This window comes from Rutilus rutilus (genome assembly GCF_951802725.1).
Source record: "Rutilus rutilus genome assembly, chromosome: 15".
Lineage (NCBI taxonomy): Eukaryota > Metazoa > Chordata > Actinopteri > Cypriniformes > Leuciscidae > Rutilus > Rutilus rutilus.
In genome coordinates this window covers 10,999,245-11,023,912 of record NC_140220.1, presented here as the reverse complement: position 1 = coordinate 11,023,912, position 24,668 = coordinate 10,999,245, and the positions used below count along the sequence as shown (strand labels likewise).

The 24,668-nt window shown below is 39.2% G+C and overlaps 1 protein-coding gene across 1 annotated transcript; it reads right to left on the bottom strand.

The window, feature by feature from the left end:
* Positions 1-7,130: 7,130 nt before the first annotated feature.
* LOC311305609 (lethal(3)malignant brain tumor-like protein 2) lies at positions 7,131-20,717 on the bottom strand. The gene is made up of 15 exons (XM_084433414.1): positions 20,152-20,717; positions 13,334-13,448; positions 13,179-13,258; positions 11,327-11,432; positions 10,388-10,522; positions 10,219-10,307; positions 9,881-10,130; positions 9,090-9,166; positions 8,867-8,971; positions 8,634-8,778; positions 8,431-8,513; positions 8,089-8,323; positions 7,944-8,009; positions 7,583-7,768; positions 7,131-7,488 (listed from the first exon to the last, which is right to left on the bottom strand). Exons 1-15 carry the CDS (start codon positions 20,557-20,559, stop codon positions 7,376-7,378), a joined length of 2,193 nt encoding a protein of 730 aa, XP_084289540.1. The 5' UTR covers positions 20,560-20,717; the 3' UTR covers positions 7,131-7,375.
* Between the last annotated feature and the right edge of the window lie 3,951 nt (positions 20,718-24,668).

Here is a 24,668-nt window from a genome sequence, read left to right as displayed (position 1 = left end):
CACTTCAGGACTGCGTTGTCGTCGTGTCCAGGCGCAGGTCTTTCATCAGATCTGGATACGGCCTGGATCCGGCAGACTACGGTAAACCTCGGGATAAACAGAGAGACTAATATTAGCGTAGATGCCATTCTTCTTATGATGTAACGAGTACATCAGGATTTATGGGGAGTGTTCCCGGTTCCGGCTGACCTAATCTATGCAGCCTAACGTTGAATTATAGAAGTTTATAAAAGATATGTGTTTTTAGTCTAGATTTGAACTGACAGAGTGTGTCTGCTTCCCAGACAATGTTAGGATTGGCCTTGGCAACAGTGCATTTAATACAACAGAGTAAGATACAGAAAATGCTAGCTATACTATAAGCCCTAGCAAGACAAAGGAATATTTGAGAAATGTTAACAACCATTGCTAGTGTACAAATTGTGCTGTGAGCATGTGGAAAGTGTGTTTTCTAAAAGTCCACAGCATTAAATGTGCTTATAGTTTTTCTTTATGAATGACAGCGCTGCAGCTTTTCCAGGAGGAAGCCCTCAATTCAGCATAGCGTGAGGTAGCGCAACTGCATGCTAAATAATTGATTATGTACATAAAGCAATGCAGGAGGAAAGAGGGGCAGGACAGAACCTTAGAAGCCTGTCAAATCAATCCACAAACACCTAAGCTTCAGCACAGCACCCTGGTTTCTGTTTTGTTATCTGGTGTAATCCACAAAATGAGCCCACGAGTGACTGTAGCTTTCTAATATAAATCTATAGATAAAACTGTCAGTCTGACATACTTGTGGCTATTAAGAAATGTATTAGCTGTGGCACAGCATCTTCGTGAGAGATCTTGCTGGAGTCTTTAGGGACTATGCAAATACACCATAAATTGCACAGGGAGGGGGAAAAACTGTTTTGCATTATTCATAAAGGATGCCTTCAGAAATTACAGCGCACTACACTGCAGGTGCACTTTTAAATATGAATCGCAATTAACAGGAAATATTAGTGGCCAAGTCATTTATTTTGTGATTTGTAGATGTATGGAAGATATGTAGATACACAAAGCAAGCTGTGACAAGGATATCTTTTGTCACGAAGTGCACTGAAAAAATATGCATTATGAACAAAGTCAACTTAATTTGACTCTAATTTGTTAAAACAGACAAAGGAGTAGAAAATTAATAAAAATCCAGCATTGAATGTTTACAGTATAAGATCAAAACAAATTTGCAGTCCATACACTTACAAAATGTTGCATACTGTATTGGAACATGTTCCAAAGACTATTTAAAATTCCATTTCAATGGCTGGATTTTTAAATTGCCCTTACAAGTCATATTTACATCTTCTGAAATGTGAACTGTCAAGACTAAAGTCTTGGCCGACAAAATAATAAAGGTGAATTGTTTTCTTTCTTTTTTAACATCATCTTTTCAGACAAAAGAAATTGCCTCAAAATACTGATACATAACCCCCACCCCCACACCCCCAAATCTAACAAACAATCTATAAGTAAGATTACCTCTTTCCACTGAATGATATATAGTGGCTTGATTTTTTTCATTACCTAAATAAATTCCTAAAGCCAATGATGATGACAGTCATTACTCAGAGGGATTGTAAAGGCTTTTAATATTCCAAAGAGCAACTCAAACTACAGCTCCATGTTGCAGCATTAGCCGACAGATGGTTGTGCCAGCATGAGTATAATGGTAAATAAACGTATCAGAGAAGGCCTGAGCTGCTCCTTAACCATCCAGGTGGACATGGGTGTGAAAGTGCACGGCAACATGCATATTAGACAGATCAGCTTAAATTATCAGTGAGTGCAGCAATTGGCTGGCTGTTGGTGTTTATACAGCTACTATACATGGCAATGACAAACCAGGTCCCTCTGCAGCAGCTCTGATGACAAATTTAAACTCAAAATGCTTCACTTATAGCTCGATTTCTCCTATCCAAGTTTAATGTGCAGAGACAATTACAAGAACGCCATTTGTAGTTTGACTTCCAGATGAGTGTTATCACTGTGGCGCTTTTAAAATATTGATTTGTTTATTTGAGTGCATGGTCAACTTCTGGCTCAACTAATGGCATGAAAACCTATATGTATACGTAGATTCGACCACTCCAGAAATGTCAGCACACTGTTCCATATAGATCAGCTTATGTATAGCGGCCCATTGAAACAGCCACTAATGATGCATATGTACATATATGTGATTGAAACGCTCAGTTGAAGTCGACTTTCGGTCACTTTATGGATCATCATGCTCCATGCTTTTCGATCTTTTCGATCAGTTAACAGCAGTATGAATGTTAACAGCTCTGTCTATTGTTGCTGTTTTATTTGATTTTAACTCAATTCACATGTATTTGTATAGCGCTTTTCACCATACATATTGTGAAAAGCAGCTTTACCGAAAATGCATGTCTACGTTACAATTTAGAGTGACGTTATCAGAGGTGACTGTCCAAGTTATGCATTTCAGAAATGTACATATACCACAATCACACAGTTAGCCAATAATGTATTAATTTAAGGTAGAAACAATGAGCTCATTGAAGTAATGAATACATATTTGTTAACAAATATCTGATTTTATTTTTTTTACTTTTATGTCAATCTGCATTATGCGCTGGACATTGGTTTTGCTCACTCCTTTGAAGGCATCTCGAGTAAACCGCTCCATATTTAACGTAGCACACAAAAGACCTGAACCGTAAGCGTTGAGACCTGTTTTAAAGAATATGGAAATATGTTGTGCATAACCCGCAAACCATTGCTCTCCTGTGCGCCAACCAACACTTCACACATCCGCCACCTACTGGCTAGGAGTTTAAAGCGTTTGAAGAGTTTGGCGTGTCTGGTTGCAAGCCATTAAACAAACAGATTGGTCTGGTGGAATGCAATGATTACCCTACTATTAAAGCATGAATATGATGTAAACAATAGGTCTACATATGCAGTTCATGGGGCATAATGTATTAGCTTACAGAATTAAATAACATTTGCAACTATAACATTTTACATAGGTTTAAATTTTATCTATAACTTTACCTCACAGTTCTGACTTTCTCACAATTGCCAGTTTATATCACAAATCTCAGAATTGTGGGATATAAACTCACAATTCTGAGGAAAAATGGAGAATATGACTTTTTCTTCGCAGGATTGTGAGATACAAACTCGAAAAAGAATGTGTTGCTTCCATAGGCTGCTATGCTGAACTGTCATTTTCTGCCACCAGGTAGGCTCCGCACACAAACACATCATCGCTGTTTGAAAACACTCAAACGGTCCATGGCGGTTAACATGATTTTACAGTACAATTGCTTAAACAGTGGGTTTTTCACTAAGATCTGAGCACTTGGAAAATGATCAGTGAAGAATGCCGGAAACCAAACAGTCGATGGGCCCCATTGACTTACATTGTATTTATTTATTTTAATTCATACCATGGAAGACAATGGGGTCAACTGTTTGGTTAACCATATTCTTCAAAATATCTTCTTTTGAGTTCAGCAGAAGGAAATTCATACAGGTTTGGAACAACTTGAGGGTGAGTAAATGACAGAATTTTAGTTTTTGAGTGAACTATCCCTTTAAGGACTCAGCTGGTGAGGAGCTATGGCTCTAGCTGTCCAGCACAGTTTTCCGCAATAAAGCAGTCTCTATAATAAAAATCTGAAATCAGATCTAGAGAGTATCAATTTAGAGAATGTAACTGGATTATTAAGTGAATGTTTATCAGTAAACACAATGACAGCGGTGTGATTGCAGCTTTCTAGCAGACATACACACTCCCACACTTGCCCCAGCACTGAAATAGATCAAAGAGAATCCAGAAAGTGTTGATTTCCTCTGTGGATGTCCTTATTTACCAGAACAGCAATGATGAGTCAGACTGGAATACCCTGCAGCTCTGTTTCATCAAAACTAAATTAACATTTGCTGCTGAGAAACCGCGAGTGAGGTTAAAGAAAAACAGGCAACTTTTCATTGCGTTTGCCAAACCACTAAAAGTAAGATGTTCCTTTTCACCTCTTTATGTTACTAAGACCATCTTTTCAGTTCTAATAAATCACATTTGTTCTTCACGAGGTGGCCTAATATGAGTTTTGAATCTATAAAGCGAATATCCATCCCACCTTTAGTTATATTTTCAACAATATTGGCAATTTCTTCAGTTTTTACTCAGCAATGCTTTACAAAAGAGACAGGATGCCTGAATGGCTGCACGCTGTCCATTTTTATCTCTCAGGCATGTCATACATAATGAAGTATTGTAAGAGTGTGTGAAATAGGATTTCTGACACTCTGAGGAAAAATCGTTGCGGAGCAGACGTCCACAGAGCATGTCAGCTGGGGATTAGCAACTCAACGGTGGAAATGAGAACAGATTCCTCCATCTTTCCCACTTAATTCCTACCTACAACCATTTATCATGGCGTCCTGACAGTGTGAGAGGACAAAAGACAACTAAACAATCATGGAATATAAAATCCCTGGGATAATGGAATGCTGAAATACGAATAATATAAGAACAAGGATTTATTATTCACCTAATGTAACAGTAGTCAGAAAAGCTGGATCCTAATCCAATATCTATTGTTTAACCACAATGGCGGATACGTTACCCCATCTACTGCTTACTTTAACATTTGTGCCTGTCCACGGATCTACGATAGGCCACATCATTCAAAACAGAAAGCCCACTGTGCATCTTCTCTCAAAAGCCATTAACAGAGGAGAGCAGGTGCACAAGCCAATAAGCGAGGAGACCCCACTTCAAGGCGGAGGCTCTGTAATTCACTTTTTCCATCTCCATGAACTTGCGCGATTATGATAAATATGGCATTTTTCCTGCAAGGGGCCATTTGCAGTGAAACTGCATTTACAAAACAAAAACAGAGTAGGGCAATGGAAGCTGGACCCAAAGACAGGCGCCCACTGCCTTTCTCTTGATTTTCTCATTTGCTTTTATCACTGCCGTCACACGTCCACAGGCTGTTCTTTATACCTGGGTAGAAAATAGGCATTTTTAGATTATCCTCGATTTCATTGCATTAGTGGAGTGTTTTGATTAAGACACCTAACCTGAGGGTGCTGCTGTCCAATAATGAGGTGAAGGGGAGACAAGTGAACTGGCTAGAACAATGCAAGTAACTAGAGATAGAAGAAGCCCATCTTGACATTCTGCTCATTGTTTTCCAAGAGCCGTGTACCAAGTGTCTCTTTTTGGAGCTGGAAGATGAGGAGGATTTGAATAATGAAAGCACAGTCTTGACTACAAAAGAGAGCTTGTTATTTTCTGCTTCTTTGCTGGCGGTTGCTTTTTTGGCGAAACAAGGACTATTCATGTAAACTACAGTCGAACCTCAAATGCAATTCTCTTTGAAAATATACTTTTAAAAGAACAATCTTTGACAACTACTGATGTAAAAAAACTTTGTAGTAAATAGAATGAACATAAAAACACTATAGAACAATCTATATATATTTATGCACACTGATGAGCAAAAACATTATGACTAGTCACAGGTGAAGTGTATTGTTGATCATCCCCTAACAAGGTCACATTAAAGGTGCTCTAAGCGATGTTGGGTAACGTCACTTCTTGTTGACGTTCAAAGTATTGTCAAACAAAACGGAGGCTAGCGCCGTCTCTTTGGTCGTATCAAAATTCTCAAGAATATACAATTTTAACGTTAGTCGTTGTCTAGGACATCTCTCCTCTAGCTAACTTCCCTCTTCATGCCTCTCTCTCCTCCACTCCCCACACCCCCCTTCATGTGCACGCGCACTAACCCCCAACCCCAAATCATTCTTGTCAGTTATTGGCTGGAACACTGTTTGTTATGTTTCGTGGTCAAGGCTGGGCCAGTTTGTTTTTCTTGCCGTTTGTGGAGCCTGGGCTGTCTACAGAGACCGCGGTTTTTTACAGTGTGTTCAGGGGACAGGCAGCTAGCGGATGAGGAGATGTTTGCTGTATGTGACAAAAAAACATTTTGGCCTAAAAAAACGTGTGACATCGCTTAGAGCACCTTTAAGATTTGGATAGATTAGATGGTAAGCAAACAGTCATTTCTCATATTCAACGGGTTGGATACAGGAGAAATGGGCAGGAATAATGATCTAAGAGACTTTGAAAAGGACAAAATTGTAATGGCAAGGCGACTGGGTCAGAGTATCTCTGAAATGGTATGGCTTGTGGGTTGCTCCTGGTCAGCAGTGGTGAGAATTTACCAACAGTGGCCTGAGGAGGGACAAACCACAAACCGGTGACACGGTGGTGGGCACGAGTCACGAGGGTTGCACGTTCACAAAGTTTTAATGATGTTATGGGAGGAATGTGTGTCACACTCTGCAACTCTGTAACTTTACATAGTGAATGATCTTTTTTCCACACTAAAATCATGGTAACACGCATATTGTATGCATATCTTCACACAAAAAAATTTTTCCACAAGAATATTAAAGCAGCACAACTGTTTTCAACTTTGATAAATGTTTCTTACCAAATCAGCATATTAGAATGAATTTTGTAGGATCATGTGACATGATTCAAACTTTTCTCTCAAAAACACACAAAATAAAAGTGGTGAGAAACCAGCAGTTAAGAAAGCATCTGATTGTAGCTATGTGGACATTTGCATAAGTTATGCAATTCGGCACCCCAGTCACGTCATGTTAATTTATATACCATGGTACATAATATAATGATTTAAAGCAAGCTTTATAAAACATGAACAAACAGTGTCAGTGTTGCTTTCGATTAGAACTTTTAAAACCCTTAAAAATTAACAAAAATAATAAATAAAAAGTCTCAACCGTGTGTGTTATAAATGTTCTGTTTTCAACATTTATGATGCATCTTTAAAAGCTAAAGGTCCTTGCACACTGAGTCCGAAATTTTCGTATGTGTTTTTACGTATTCGTCGGTTCGGAATTGTCATAACACCTATCAAAATGCTTTCTACAGATGCGAAAAACGCAGAAAATCAAACCAGATTTGATTTTTTTTATGATGGACGAAAGTTTCTGGGACGGTTTGTAAACGTGATTGACACAACGTGAGGTTGTATTTATTTTTGAACGTGCGAAAACTACGGACGAGAATTTCGGACTCAGTGTGCAAGGACATTAATGAGTAGATATAGAAGCAATTAAAATTACATATTATGCAATGAAAAATGTATTAAAAGTCAGAAAATGCCTTAACATAACTTGTCACTTTAATACAAGATTGCAAAAAATGTGATCTGTATAAAAATAACATCTCTCAACTATACCTGTTGTTTTACACTAACAGTTTGGTTAATTAAATAACAACCAGTTATTTAATAAAAAAATTAAGTAGTTATCACTGAGAACTACAAGTGGTGGGCTAAACAGAGACGTTTTCCTGTTTGAAGATTGTTAAGGCCACTGGGTTGGCGCATTCTTTGCTTTGTACACTGGATATTATGGGGGTTTCCATTTCCTCCACCTTCACTTTTACTGCAATAATTGTGTTAGAGAGAGACAGGGAAGCCATGTAAGAACTACATTTAAAAAATAAAAACATTTTATATTTGAAATAAATGCTACATACTTTCGTCCTCAGGTTCAGCCTTTATTTGTAAGATGGGGGCTGTGATGGAGGATTTGCCTGCCTCTTGTTTTTGATTTGTGACGTTTGGTGCCACTTGTGGTTGATTCGTCTCTGGATTCTCATTATGCTGAGTGGGCTGGGTTTTAGATGTGCATTTACTTGTGTTTTTCTTTACAAATCTTCGTCCTACAGTAATAAATACAGAATAGTAAGAGAATGAAGGAAAGATAATAACAAAAATCACATCTATTCAAGGGGAATTTAATGAAAGTAACCATCATGTGCTTTAATTGTTAATCATTCAAAATGTTATATTTATTCTTTAAAGAAGAAACTAAGAATAAATTGAAATAAAACATACTCCTTTTCCCCATAAAAGGTTTTGCCTTTTTGCTTGTGTTCGAGCGTTCCTGACCCTGAGGTGGTTCTACACAAAGAGCACAATATAACATGAAATTTTGGAGTGCATACTGTATATGAATATTGTTAAAATTACAATAATCTACCTGGTCCGATAGGTGGCTGCAGCTGGTAGCCAGTGATTTCACACCAGCCCACAGGATAAATTTCAGGAGACTGACAGTCTACCCACTGATCAAACTCAGGCCCCCAGCCATCAAAGTGGACAAGGAGAAGCCGGCCTACGCAGCGCCTAACAGTGGCCACACACACCAGCCGGGGCTCCATGAGGTCCACTGCCTCTAGCTTCATACCTGGGGTAAAGCCGTGGCCTACATCATCCTGGGAAAGACATAAGGAAGGGAGCACAAGACCAGCTTAAAACACATTAAACCCACCAATGCAGAAACACATTGCATGTGGCTCAATTATCAAAATAAAAGGATTACCGTGTTGAAAAGTCTTCGTGGAGCAGCTAGAGTTCCTGTTTCTTTTAAATATTTTGTCCATGTGAAAGTGGCATGATCATAACCTGATGAGAAAGGAGACAATATCAACAAACACTGTATGAAATTGCAAATAAAGGCTCTTTAGCTTCAATATTGATTTTTGTTTTAAAAAGACCACTGGAATAACCAGTTGAGCACATTACCAGGAGGTAGAGTAAGAGATATGTCGTTGCTCTCGCAATATCCAACAGGTAAAATGGCATGTGAGCTGGCATGGTAGCAAAACCAGTCAGAACCGTCGTTCTCGACACCTTCAATGCCTACCATGATGTATCCATCCAGCAACACCTGAGCGATAAGATACGCCAGATCAGTGCAATTACTTTCGACAAGGTAATGTTCAATATTCATTTAAAGTCATAAAGCTGTATCATACCTTACGGACTGATGCAACACAGATGTTCCCAAGGTTCAGAGGATCAACTGCTTCAAGTTTCATGCCTTCCTCAAAAAACGTATTTCCCATGTAAACGGTCCTCAACTGTATGCATACAGCAATAATTATACATACTGGATCATGACATAAGATTTTTAAACTAACATTTAAAAAAAAAAAATAATAATTATATATATATATATAAAATGGTGTATGCACTAACCTTCTTAAACTGATCTGGCACACTGTTTTGAAGGACTTTATGAAACGCTGGATGGCTAACCATGTTGACATTTTTATCTGTGTCAGAAAAATCATGCAAGACATCATAACCTATGCCTTTTCAAAGGCAGAGTGAAGAATATGGAAAAAACAAAAGCTATTTTATTCCTCTTAATTGCTATTTTATCCCTCTTAATTGCTATTTTATCTTACACAGTTGTTTAGTTTTGTTCCACATTTTTTCTTTTTTGGGCCTCCATACAAAAATAATATATATATATTTTTTTTTTTAAATGGAGCCCCAACCGAAACATATGGAAGAAAAAATATTGTGACCACAAATCAATAATTTGATCCCAGGATTGAATAATTTGTGGCCACTTCTTTATTAAATAGTTTTTTATTCAAATAATTTTAGTTTAATCGTTCCCACGACTGACAACCATTTAACTAAAACAAGGGGAAAATATAATCATTATGGGAACATAGCCTATTCTTTTTTTTTTAACCATATCTTTTTTAAACAAATATACAAGATAACCATTACTTACATATGTACTTCCATAAACTTCCTTCCATCCTCCCCTCAGCATCCACAAATTGAATTACAAACACAAATGGAACAAATCCATGGCCACAGTATCTCGTTTTTCCCCTTCCCACATCCTGTGCGAAGCTCTGTATTTTTCATCTCATGTAAAGGTTTTTAGACTCTTCGTGTTTGTACTGACATTTTGTCAATCTGTGGGTTTCTAGGCTTGACTCAATCTATAGATGCCAGTTTCTTCTCACCTGTTTCTTTGATTGAGTGCCCCACTCTTTCAGACCAGCCAACAGGGTGTACTAGAGGACTCTGCATGTGACACCAGAAATCTGAGAGCACCTCGCCCAAGGGTCCCAGTCCCCCATCCTCATACAGCAGTCTGAGTCGCCCTCCTATGACAGAATCCACCACTGCCAAACGGATACGGCTCACTTGCGACCGATCGACCACCTCCACACGAAACCCCTGCCTGAATGGACACCTCAAACTGTCTGCCATCTGAAACACATACAGACGGGAAAGAGAGGAAGACAGTTAAAGAAAATCAGATGGCGTCAATGGATTACTAATTTTCCATTGCCTTTACCTTGACATGAAAGTCAACAGGAAGTGTGTGTGCTCCAACTAGTCTCTCCATCAGGTAGGATTTCCAGTCTTTAATATGCTGGTGAAACTCTGTAGGACAAAAAAAAAATTTGGTCAAGATTTAGCATTTTTATGGCATTTAAACCTAATGACTTAGTGTAAACATTCACCTTGAGGAAGGACCAGGAGCTTGTTATTCAGTGCACACCAGCCTATAGGATGAACATCAGCTGTGCCTAAGTTACACCACAGGTCACGGCTGTCATCATCCTCAAAACCTTCATGGCGCAGAAGAGCTTTATAGCCTGAGAGAAACACATCACATAACACAATATGACAAAGACTGAATCAATTTATCACTCAACATCCTATTAGTGTCCATAATCAAAATGAATGTTTTATTAAAATAACATTTATGAAATTCCAAACTACTCTGTAAATGTGTAACTTTAACTTTACCAATAACTTCCAAAAACATAAGTTTCCTCTGCCACCTGTCCAGAGGCATCCGTTTATGAATCACAGTACACTATATTTTTTGTTTTTAATTAGAAAGAGTATTGTATTGTTTAATGAATATCGTTTCTTTATTGTTTTTGTATATTTATTAGTGGTTAACCAGTCTATTTAACTCATTACATTCTATTCAGACTGCAAACACAAAACTTAAATATATATAGTATAAATATAATATTCATCTTTTCACACCGAGAACAACTTGAGGGACTCATCCGCAACTATTTACAAAAGGTAAAAAAATTCACAGATGCTCGAGAAGGAAACATGATGCAATAAGAGCTGGGGGTGACAACTTTTGAACAGGATGAAGATTTTCTTTTTCTTTTTTTCTTCATTTAGCACAGCCTTTTAGAAGCTACAGAGGCAACAGAAGATACTTGCATGTTTCCCAGAAGACAAAATAAGTACAATTTATCCTGATCTTCAAATTGAGCATAAGAGACTTCTTTCAAAAGTCTTATCAACCCCAAACTTTTGAACGGTAGTGTAATTTAAAAAATAATATATTAATAGTTTGATAGAAATAATAAAATATAATATTTATTTGCTTTAGTATTCAGCAGTGGCGGAGGAAACAAGAGTTTATATACCTGTCAGCTGTACAACAGTGGCGATCCAGTACAAGGCTGTATGGGTGTTCAAAACCTCCACTTTTAACCCCACATGGATGTCGTCCCATTGAGCACAGAGTGGCGCCTGTGAAATGGGCATTAATGACCATTATAATGCAATAGCAAAAATAATGTGAAGGAAATTTACACTAGGGTTGGGCGGTATTACGGTAATATCAGATACCGCGGGATCTTAAAATAGCACCGGTATCAGTTTCAATACCGTCATTACCGGCACTTATATAGCCTATAATATATATAATTTATTTATTGCCTAAAAAATGCTTATGTGTGGTTGCAGTTTGGCAATATTTCTGGTTCCAACCGAATGAGAAGGGAGAGGTGGTAAATACTGACGAGGCAATTTGTAAATTGTGCAATAAAAAGGTGACCGCGAGAGATGTAAACACCTCTAACCTAATGTCGCATCTCCGAAACAACCCCCACTCACTGCTGCCAGGATGCATTTTGTTCTCGAGTTCATTAAATAAGCACATTAAGTTTCGTATTTGTTAAAATATTATAATGTTATTTTTTCCATCTTTGTTGATTATGAAAAGTGAACAGCACAAATAAGATGGGATGCATCGGGAGTCAGACGATTTGACCACTTCAATAAATTTCGTTTTGTAAAAGGCCTCTTTAAAACGAATTTCGTTTTGTGTAAATTGTATCTAAATTTTAATAAAATTTTCATCAACCAATTGCCTGGATTTAATATAATCATGACATGACGGGCGCTGGCATGCCGCGGTCACTTGCATTGAAATCTCATAAATTAACCGAAACTCAGTGTAGGCTATGTCTCACAGACATGACAAATATATATAAATAAAGCTTGAAATTTCTTTAAACGAAACAATTAAAAACGAAAGAAATAGGCTACTCACTGATTAGGCTAAGTAATCCATGATATGCATTTCTCTCTAGGCGCGTTCATACGGAGATGCGATCATCAATTTCATTAAACAAAACCATTCAAAACGAGAAGAAATATAGTCTGATTAATCAACGGTGTGCATTTCTCTCTATAGCGTTCACTACAGAGATGGCGATCGTCAATTTCTTTAAACGAAACAATTCAAAACGAAAAGAAATATAGTCTGATTAATCAACGGTGTGCATTTCTCTCTATAGCGTTCACTACAGAGATGGCGATCGTCAATTTCATTAAACGAAACAATTCAAAACGAAAAGAAATATAGTCTGATTAATCAATGGTGTGCATTTCTCTCTATAGCGTTCACTACAGAGATGGCGATCGTCAATTTCTTTAAACGAAACAATTCAAAACGAAAAGAAATATAGTCTGATTAATCAACGGTGTGCATTTCTCTCTATAGCGTTCACTACAGAGATGGCGATCGTCAATTTCATTAAACGAAACAATTCAAAACGAAAAGAAATATAGTCTGATTAATCAATGGTGTGCATTTCTCTCTATAGCGTTCACTACAGAGATGGCGATCGTCAATTTCTTTAAACGAAACAATTCAAAACGAAAAGAAAAAGGCCACTCTCTGATTGTGTAATGATGAGCATTTCTCTCTATAGGCGCGTTCACTACAGAGATGGCGATCGTCAACTTCCATCTTTGCAGAAAAGTTTTATTAATAAAAATCAATGGACACGCGTCACCGGATTACAAAGGCATTTCTTGCTTGTTGCACGCACACAGATATTTTTGACGGTAGGTTGAGGAGGTTTGACGGTATCAAAATTCGAATACCGCCCAAGCCTAATTTACACATCATGTAATATGTTATTACATCCACCACATTTATTTTACAGGTACATTTCAACAAGAACTTGGTGGATAGAAATCACTCACGTGTCTGAAGCAGGATACAGGGGCAGCGAGGAAGCCACTTTTCTCAAGGTAACTACCCCAGTCAAATCCAGCCAAAGTAGCTTTGAAGAAGACAGAGCCATTTAAAATTTAAAACAGCCCAAATTACAATTGTAAAGCTCACTGTCTTTTCTTACCATCTTGTCCAAATGCTCTGCTCTCCTGATGCTGCTCATTGGCCTTTGACTGTGGAGCCTCAGTCTGTGATTTTAGAGACAGTTTGTCTGATGATTTCCTTATGGGTGGCCTTCCCTAAATACAAAGACACACAAAAATAAAATTACTGTTTGAATAAATATGTATATAATTCTAAGCCAGAAAATCCCAATTGGAGCCGTGCAAGAATAGAGGATATTTTGGAGTTGGAGGAGTATGAACATGAGCAGGACACACTGCATAAGCGCTTGGACCTGGAGAAGAAGGTGTGTGTAGTGCCACTGGTTCCAGACATTACCATGAAATTGTGTGGGGTTTACATATACTTTTCCATGTACTTGTGTTAGTTCATTAAGATAAGGGTTCCTGAATCACCTATTCCATCATTATCTGCCCGATAAGAAAGTGTCGCAGGATTATTTACACCATCACTGGAATTCTGCTGATTGTGATCTGCTCCATCAAATATTTGTTCTCTCCATCATTCTGATTGTCAATCATAAATGTCTCTTCCTGTTATTTATTCATTAATCAAAACAATGTGTTAAAAGATATATATATATATATCCGACGTCATAAGTTGTGCTTTAGACTTAAGTCGAATCCGTATATTCGTTTGGCCGGATGCTAGTTACTTTACTTTATAAAGTTTCAAATATTAATATTTTTCTTACACAAACTCATCGCTTTGCTTCAGAAGGCCTTTATTAACACCCCGGAGCCGTGTGGCGTCTGTTTATGATGGACGGATGCACTGTTTTGAGCTTCAAACTGATGTTTGCAATTCACTGCCATTATAAAGCTCGGAAACATCCGAGTGTTTATTAATATAACTCCGATTGTATTTGTCTAAAAGAAGAAAGTCATATACACTACTAGGATGGCTTGAGGGTGAGTAAATCATGGGGTAATCTTCTTTTTAAAGTGAAATCTCTCGTGATGCTTTTGTTTTGAAGAAGCCGTGGCTTTGGAGACACTCTGAAGGGAGGGTGGGATCTTATGGTTTCAAAGTATCCTTAATTGGCCATTGCTGACTCAGAAAAACATCAAAAGACAGAATTAAGTTTTTGGCAGAATATGGGAAGTTTGACTCAGCAAAGAAGAGTGGTTCAGCAAAATTGTGTGAGGTAATGAATCACAATGAAGAGTTGCATGGTAATGCACCAGAGCGGCGTCTTTGAAGATCTGGTGAGAAATACAATAATGAATGCATCTCTACCACAGTGACACATGGAGGAAGATGTGCCATGATGTGGGAAGTCTTTTTAGCTGCTGGTACTGGTGAGCTGCTTCACTGTGAAAAGTAATTTAATGCTTAGGAGTACTTTCTACGATCCTAACTTTAGAATCATATCTTCTCTGTTTGGTAACCATGGCAATTTCAGTTAGGACCTAATTTAGGGCAAAAGCTGTTACAGAATGACATTTCCTAAGTGCATAATCTTATCTAAACTATGGATAGGAAAAGGGTATTACAGAAACATCTTAACTTCACAAAAAAAAAATCCTAAAAACGGTCTTAACCTCAATGGTGTCCTATCTTCAAAAGTATTTGAAAGCAAACAATAAAAATAAATCTCATAATAGCTCTGTCTGAGAATGGAGTCACATTTATTAATAATTCAAGATAAAGAACAGCCATGTTTGATGGTGGAAAGACTTTGTGAACACCCAAATGATGTGCTGCACTCTGATGACAAAACTGACAAATAATTACAGACTCCTTTGAAACAAAAGGATTGGGCTTTGCCTTTTCTGCAAGCAGGCCGAGGGCCGTGAGAGAACAGCGTGAGGCCGGTGGTATCTCACGGAGGAGATTCGGAAGCATAAAAGGAGGAGCGACGAGAGGACCAGGCCTTGACTATTTAAGTAATGTTATTTTATGTTTTGTTTAGTTTATGTGTGTGCGGCAGTCGGCTGTGAGGGGCTGCCGCCTTTACTTTCATTTTCTCTTTTTTATTTTGTGATTATTAAAGTTGCTAAATGTTTTCCGGTTCCCGCCACCTTCCCACAACATACCTTCGTTACAACCACTTATTTTGTTTCATCATTTTAATCTCTAGAGTTTTTCCATTTTACTTCACATAGCAGCTGTTTGTGCGTCATAGGTTGCTTGGTAACAGACCTGAGAGTTGATTACCGAACTCGATGGAGGGGTTTAAGTTTTGCCACTCAGTGGGTGTGACCACACTCACTCCAGCTGACAGTGACGTCACACGCATACCCTCAATTGAGTGGAATGACTTGTGCTGTGTCCCAATTCAGAAGCTGCATCCTTAGAAGGTCGATTGCGTCACCACTGCGCAAAGCTGTCCCAATTCGAAGGCTTCTTCAAATATGTCCTCCAAATGCATCCGTTTCCCGTGAAATTAAGGATACAACAGATGGATAATTCACAGCCTTGCCTACCCCAGAATTCATTGCGAGCCAGTGATGACAGGATTTTTTTTTTGGAGAAAGAAATTGCCAAATTACACTTTTAAACATAAATAATGGGTTTACACTTACTCAAATATGTAATAATACAAATGTAAAAATAAAATAAAAACTTTAAAGCAGTTCAAATGTTGACATATCTTACTAAGATGCGATTTATAGTTTATACACCTTATTATATACAAAAATAGAGCATGGTGAAAATACTTAGTTTGTGAACCCTGTTTTGTTTTCACACAGTTTAAACATGAAAAGAAAACAAAAGGTTAAGGCTATCTACGATGGCCGAGAGAGCTCAATGCGCTGCAACTGAAGAAAACGCATGCAAATAGGAAAAACATCCGCAAATTAAGAAAACATCATCAGTTTCAAAACACACATGCTCCAAATACTCAACACAACCAAATACAGAAACGTGCTGCAAAATTTCACAACACATCTAAATAAAGAAACGCGCTGCAAATAGCACAGACCACAACGGAAATATTTCCAGGAGACCCCAATAAGTGACGAACCCGGCTGAGACGTGCTTACAGCTCAAAGTCTACTATCAGTGGCGCAAAAAGTGGGTATGCGCTATATGCAGCGCATAGGGGCGCAGCACCAAGGGGACACCAAAGCGATGGTAAAGAAAAAAAAGAAAAAAACTATACGTAGCTGCTGTTGTGCGTTTCTAAATAATTTCTGCATTTCCTCAATGTTATATAACTTTTTAGATGACTAACAGACTAGAGTAGGATATTCATAAGATTCCATCATAAAATTTTGACATAGAGAGAGTATCGCGAGCATAATATCACGAGCAGGCGGGGGCGCCGTGAGCGCTCATAGATATATACACTAGATGTCGCCTTGGGGTTCTAAACATGCGTCAAAACCGCCGATATCTTTGAACAGGGGTCTTGTCATAGGAAGTAGCTAGGTAACGCTGCTATCTCCGCCTGTACTTCGAATTCATGGATGATGCCGGACTTTTGTGCTGCGTATGGATGTTCACGAACGAAATCTAAACCAGACAGCATGGGATTACATTTACTCTGTGGATGGTAGTAGTCAAGTTGTTTTTTTATAAGTTAAGTGTACATTTAACTGCTTGGAAGAAGAAAATGAACTGTGATTCTCGCACAGAAAATGAACTGTGAATGTGCTGTACTCTTTAGATATTATTTGAAATAACCCTTGTGTTTAAAATGTACAATAGTTGATCCTCAATACCCAACTTTTGGCTGTGTTGTTCCTAACTTTAGATTTTTTACCGATTGTACTCAAACCTTTTAATGGAAAAAAAAACAGTGTGACGCTTGTAACCTGTAAGTGCAGTCCTAATAGTACGCTTGTCCTCTCCCTGTGAATCTTCAAACAGTACATCCATGATTACTATACATAGAATTCCACAAATCTTATGTATGTGTGAGTTTTTCACACGGATACAGTGGGCTCAAGGGCTTGTTTCTTCCTTGCAAACTGGGGATGGAGGTGTGGAAGGACACTGGAATTTGTGAAAATGTCAACTGTTTAAAGCCTTTCTTTAAAGTGAATTTCGTTTTGTATAAATTGTATCTTAATTTTAATCAATTTTATTCATCAACAAACTGCCTGTTAATATAATCATGGAGGCGCCCGCGCGGTCACTTACATTGCACGTTAACTGGAGCGCATCTCATCCCAACTTAACGAAACTCAGTGTGTGCCTCACAGACATGAGAAATACATCAAATACACAAAGCTTGAATAGTCTTTAAACGAAATAATTCAAAACGAAAGAAAAAGGCTACTCTCTGATTACGTAATCCATTATGTGCATTTCTCTCTATAGGCCCGTTTACTACGGAGATGGCGATCGTCAACTTCATCTCTGCAGCCGAGTCGACACTGTCAGAAGTTTATTAATAAAAATCAATGCACGCGTCACCGGATTTACAAATGCACTTCTTGCTTGTTGCACGCATATGTCAAAATAACGAGATAACATTATTATTAATAAAACATATTTTAGAATATTTGATTGAATGCTGAATGTTGCGCTTGTTCAATTTAATAAAATTAAAACTTTAATTGTGATCATTAAAATAATTGAATATTAAATATTTAGTGGCCAAGTTTTGCTCATTTATTTATTTATATTTACATACACACACACATATATATATATATATATATAATATAGTGATAGTTTATTCTAAGTTTACTCAAGTGGAAGAATGTGACTAATAAACTTAGGCCTACTAGCAAATGCATTATATTTTGAAAAATAAGTAATTATCTTTATATAAAAACCTTAAATTTCCTCTGGACTCAATGATAAATACATGTCTGACCGTTGGAACGAACCATAAAAACTAGAAAATCGCGTTCATGACGATTTATGGTGATTTTATTTCCGTTAGACCTTTGCCTACATTGACGCTGATGCATTAAGAGGAGGGGCACCCCTGTTCCAAGATGGCGGCTCTATAGAGCTGGTAAGTCCCGCCCATCCGTAAAACCCCAAGTGGACCTCTAGGTTGAAAAATCGTCAATGCAAGTGAATGTGAGAAAATAATTATTTTCTGGTCCCGTTTGAATTGTGCCATGAATGTGAACACATGTTGTCTGAATTTTTTATATAATTTTTCATGTTACGAGTTTGACAGTATATTGTATGATTCTTTGGCTAGCAGTTGTGGAAAAGACATAACGAGAAAGACTACATGTCGCCTATGTGACGTCACCCCATAACACATTTTCCCTCCAGTTGTCAAATCACAGTGCTAATGCTGCGATAATCTATGGAGACAGATCGAGATGCCTGTGTGTTTTGTACCCAAATGTCACCATTCAAACCAAATGGGCTGTTCTTTCTTCAGATTCCCGTCTGATGTAATCGAAAGCAGCGAAGAGTTGTAGTCCACAAAGTGCTCTCACACAAAGTCTAACCGTATCAAACTTCTACCCGCTAAATTGTAGCATTCTTCACACGAAAAATTATATTAAAAATTCACAGACAACATATGTTCACATTCATGGCAAAATTCAAACGGGACCAGAAAAAAAATATTTTCTCACATTCACTTGCATTGACGATTTTTCAACCTAGAGGTCCATTGGGGTTAGCGGAAAGGGCGGGACTTACCAGCTCTATAGACGCATTCATTCCAATGAACTGCCGTAGCCCAGGCGACATCTAGTGTATATATCTATGGTGAGCGCTGAGCGAGCAGATACGAGTCGAAAAAGATGGATAAAGCAAAAAAGCTGTCGAGATTAAAAATAGAAAAAGAAAGAGGGAAAAGGAGATGGCATGTCAATTGATTCGCCAGCAGCTAAATAAGTGGATGGTCAAAGGCAACAGGTAGGATTTAAAGTGTGACGTCCACGCATGTAGGAGATTCCCGGTGGGCCGACGTGCTTTTTGGGCCGATACATCTAATAGGCTATTTTTTTTTTGTCTTTGTCTTAACGGCCCATAAAACTCATACATCGGCGGCCCAATCGTTTTGTTTTGTTTTGCTTAATTGGGTTAGTGGGTTAGTGCCGTTGTAATGCATTGGTCAAAAAAAAAAAAAAAAAAAAATCATACCCTTCTGACACTGGGTAGTTGCACCCCTGTCTACTATATATTATTATTATTTCCAAAAAATATAGAGATTAGGCTACATGTTTATAACATACAACTTCGTATACAACTCTGCTCACTCCAAAGTCCCCACTTCAAGGGCTCTGCCGTCTGCCCTTCGAAGGGAGTAGGGCATAGGGATGCTCACGAGGAATAAGCACGTCCCAGCTGGGTTCGTCACTGGGGTCCCCTGGAAAAGCGTTTCTGTATTTGGTTGCGTTGTGACCTTTTGCAGCGCGTTTCTATATTTGGTTGTGTTGTGAGTATTTGGAGCACACATGTGTTGTGAAACTGAGGAAGATGTTTTCTTAATTTGCGGGTGTTTTTCTATTTGCATGCGTTTTCTTCATTTGCAGCGCATTAAGCTCTCTCGGCCACCGTAGCTATCCCATACTAAATGACTTCATCTACAGTTTTTGTGCAATTCTTGCTAATATCCTGACCAGTGATTTTTTTTTTTTTTTTTGGTTAAAATGTTTGCCCAGTAGTGTCCATTTCAAATTCTATTAAAATATAAAACTGTTATTTAACATTGTAATAATATATTCAAATAAATTCAGCCTTGGTGAAAATTTTAATTATTCCAAACTTCTGACCTGTATTCATGTCTCCCAGCTTCAGGCTTTTTCAAAGAGTACAAACGAAACAAAGAAGTATCAGATACTCACTAGATGCAGACTGTTGAGGTTCTGGGGTTTCCTCTCGTAGAGATTTTGTAGTTAGCAAATGTAACAACAACAAAAAAAAAAAAAAAAAAAAGGTACTTACGGTGCACAGTTCACGTTTTCGTCGAAGTGCATCTCTGACGGATCCGTGACCATCATGCCTCCCGCCGGCGGCTGAACCACACGCTGGCGACGGAGCCGATGAAGAAGGCGCTGAGTGCACCGAAGGAACCGCTCCAGCTCGGAGTCTCACTTGGTTCTTGCTTCGGCATCCCATGTTGTACTCCATCATATCGCTGGGATCATAATCATCCGGTCTAAAGTGAACTCTACACACTACCGCGTTTTTCGAAGCAGATGCAGAAGTGAAATCCCGTCTCTTCACCTGCACAAAACGCACCCAGGCACGGAAGATGGCGCCGTTCTTTTTCTTGTTACTAGGAAACTTGTGGACTCGATGTCCTGTCAGGCTGGAGTTTGTGCAACCTCCACAAACACAATAATTTACCATGGCTATGATAAATTAAAATATACAATAACTACTGAATCACGACCGCTCCAACTTAATACAAACCTACTCTGTTTGCATTGAGCAAACGACTCCCTCTCGTGATCTAAAATGACGCGTGCCGAACATTTTTTTCTCATTGGTGAAAGGAGTTTCCTCCTGGTAACTGTTGACCAATCAGCGGTAACCATACATTTACGCAATTTCCGGTTTAGACCAGAGCCGTGTACAGAGAGAGAGAGAGAGAGAGAGAGAGCCGCGACAACTCCATTCACTCCAATGGGACGTTTTTTTTTACAGCAACTATTTTAGTATACTTTTTCAAAAGAATAAGATTGTATATTATCAGTACATCTGAGTCTAATTAAATTGTGTATTAAAGCATGCGAGTTGATTATTGCTCTCTAAATTAGTAGTTTTATGGGATGTTATCAAATAGATTAGATTAGACTAAGATAGGTTATAGCTATTGGATAAATTTAGTCACACATAACAAACCACGAACAGCCTAATAATTGTAAAAAAACCCGTTCTATTCATGCAGGGCGTGTGATAGAAGTGGTAAAATGAGAATATTTGTTTTTCATTCCTAAGGCTTAGTAAATGTGCAATAACGAAAATTTTTTAAAAAATCTTTATTTTAGAATGCATATTTGAGTAAGCTAAACCAGTGGAGGTGGAGGTTTTTTTTTTTTTTTGTTTGCCATTGTGATTCTGTGACTATTAGCTACCTGTCTATATTATGTTTCAGCTCAGCTGATTTTTGGATTGATGGGAGAGGGTGAGTGAGATAAGTGAGTTAAAAAAACCAAACAAAACAATGCTTAAAAGCAGCAAGCCATTTAAAAAATATATATATATATATATACATATCATACCAGGCTAAATGGGGAATTATACTAAATACCAAACCTGTATTATAACTGTATTATATATTACTATAATATAAAAAAAAATTCTCTCTAAAAACTTTCAACACAAGAAGCACAAAGAGGATTCAGTGGATCCTGAAGACTCCCTGCACTGATGCTGTACACTCCCCTTCAGTCTCAGCTCCTTGGATTTTGCAAGCCTTTCCTTGCTCCTTTTTTTTTTTTTTTTATAACTATTTAATAAACATTAAACTTCCCAGTGTTGGTCTTTGTGAAAAAAAATGCAGATACACCTAAGTATGATTATAACATAAAATCTTTAGGTCTATTTAGATTGCTGCTGCTGACTTGAGCTTATTTCCTCATCTCTGTCAGTGGGTAAACTTAACTATATACATTCATACTGCTTTCTCTGAGCGACTGGATCATCCTCATGTAGCACTGCAAACCATAGTGGACACTACAAGAACAACATAGAGGAAAGGACATACAAATGCTTGACATGCAGTTTATTAGACATTTATAAATCTGTTGCACAAAATTCTATATATACATAAATAAGTAATTGACAAATAATGCTTCAAAAAAAGGTGTTTTTAAAAAAATCATTTCAAAACTGATTTAATGCATATTTTTGAGTCATGAACAATGTATTAAAATAAGTTTCAGTTGTTAACATTTCAAAGTGTTTAAATTATTTTTTTGACTCTTGTTTCAAATGTTTTTTGTTTTGTTTTGTTTTTTTACTGTAGTTGTACCACCTGACATGGAAAGTGTACCAACTTGTACCATACTTAAGGGGGAAAATAATTCTGACCAGCACTATATAAACCCTTGACAACTGAAATTGAATTGACAACTGAAATTGAAAACTGAATAATTGTTTTAGTGGATAAAGCTGTGCTGTGTGTGTTTGCTAAATTGGTTAATGTCACTTAACAGAAATTTACTTAACAGGTCTTACTCATCTAATTTTAAAAATGTATAGTTCTGTGGTGAGTGTTTTATCAACTATATATATTTGTCTATAGTATATACATATAAATTCACGCTAACAAAGATTAATAAATGCTGTCGAAGTATGCTACAGTTCATTATTAGTTCATGTTAACTAATGAAACCTTATTGTTAAGTGTTACTGTGTTTTTTTTTTTTGTTTTTTTTTTGCATACACTTTTAGGGAAGGTTCAAAAAAATGTAAATCATTATTGTAATTTGTTTTTGATCATTTATTTTGATGATTGATCAACTATAAGACCTAGGCTGAATCCAAAATCGCCCCCTATACACTCAAATAGGGCATTATTTGAAGGCACAGCCATTTGTAGTAGTGTCCAAAACCATGGTGGATGTTATTGAGTGCACTCATTCTATCCCTGTCACAGTGTCTGGTTTGTGTTTCCCCGGGTGTCCACTAGAGGTCTCTTTCCCATACTATCACCATTCACTCTGGAACTGCATTTCCCATAATCCTTTGTCTGTTCTCATCACTCGTGATCGCACTCAGCTGTTCCCTATCACATTGTTAGTGTCTGTGTATAAATACCCTGTCTGTTTTAGTCCTTGTCATGGAGTCATTGTTTAAATGTCACTTACACTTCTGAAGTCTGTTTCCTCACCTGTTCTTGTTTTGTTTCTTGTTTATTTGTTTATTTGTTTATTGGACTGCTAAAATGGATTTTTACCCTTGCATGGATGACTACGAGTTGGATTGCCCTGGCAATAAATATGCTACATTTGGATCCACCTGTTTCTCTGTGTGTACCTGTGACAGAATGACTCCGTCAACAAATGGATCCAGTAGCATGAACATTTTGCAGGGCTTTGCTTCATGGGCCCGCCAGACTGAGGAGGCCATGGCGCTCAAATCCCCTAAACACCCTTCCATCGATGACAGAGAGTATTTTAGGGGAACCGGTCTGGCCAGATTTTCGGGGACTCGTGGAGGCCGTAGGGGAGGAGGTGCTAGAGGTGAGCCCCGGACCCACTCTCCACTTCGGTCTTTCTTCGACCATGGGCCGGTGATGCTCAGCCCAGAGCTCCCTTCGCCGCTGGTTCTGTCCAGCCCGGAGCCTGCACCTCGCCATAAGAAACGGCGGGGGAGGAGGAAGACTTCCCGTCTCCCTAACGTACCGGAAATCGTCCCCGTGCAGCCCGCGGTCGTCCCGGAGGTTGTCCCCGTGCAGGCCGCTGTGGTACCGGAGGTTGTCCCCGTGCAGCCCGCTGTTGTCCCGGAGGTCGTCCCCATGCAAGCCTCTGTGGTACCGGAGGTCGTCCCCGTGCAGGCCACTGTGGTACCGGAGGTTGTCCTCGTGCAGCCTGCTGTCGTCCCGGAGGTCGTCTTCGTGCAGCCCGCTGTCGTCCCGGAGGTTGTCCCCGTGCAGCCCGCTGTCGTCCCGGAGGTTGTCCCCATGCAGCCTGCTGTCATCCCAGAGATCGTCCCTGAGCTACCCACCATCAGTCCTGCCACGGCAAAGAGGGCTGTCTTCCTCTTTTGCAGTAGCAGTACTGCATGCTTGGAGGAGACACAGCAGGTCTGCCGATCCAGAGACCGCTCAGGTCCCGTCTGCCGATCCAGAGACCGCTCAGGTCCCGTCTGCCGATCCAGAGACCGCTCAGGTCCCGTCTGCCGATCCAGAGACCGCTCAGGTCCCGTCTGCCGATCCAGAGACCGCTCAGGTCCCGTCTGCCGATCCAGAGACTGTTCAGACCGTTCAGGTCCCATCTGCCGATCCAGAGACCGTTCCGGTCATGTCTGCCGATCCAGTGTCTCCTGACAAGATGGCCGCCGCCGAGCCTGTTTCTCCGGACAAAATGGCCACCGCCGAGCCGGTATTTCCAGATAAGATGGCCGCCGCCGAGCCTGTGTCTCCTGACAAGATGGCCGCCGCTGAGCCGGTGTCTGTCCCTGTTCCTGAGCCGGTGTCTGTCCCTGTTCCGTGGCCGGCCGAGGGGTCGTCTCCGCCCTGGCCGGCAGATGGACTGTCTGCTCCGCCCTGGCCGCCTGAAGGGTCGTATTCGCCCTGGCCGCCCGATGGACTATCTGCTCCGCCCTGGCCGCCCGATGGGTCGTCTGCATCGCCCTGGCCACCCGATGGGTCGTCTGCATCGCCCTGGCCACCCGATGGACTATCTGCTTCACCCTGGCCACCGGCTAAACCGTCACCCCGTTTCCGTTCCCTTCCATGGACCTGGGCCCCCATCCCTCCCCCTGATCCTCCACCGTTCCACCTCCCTCCT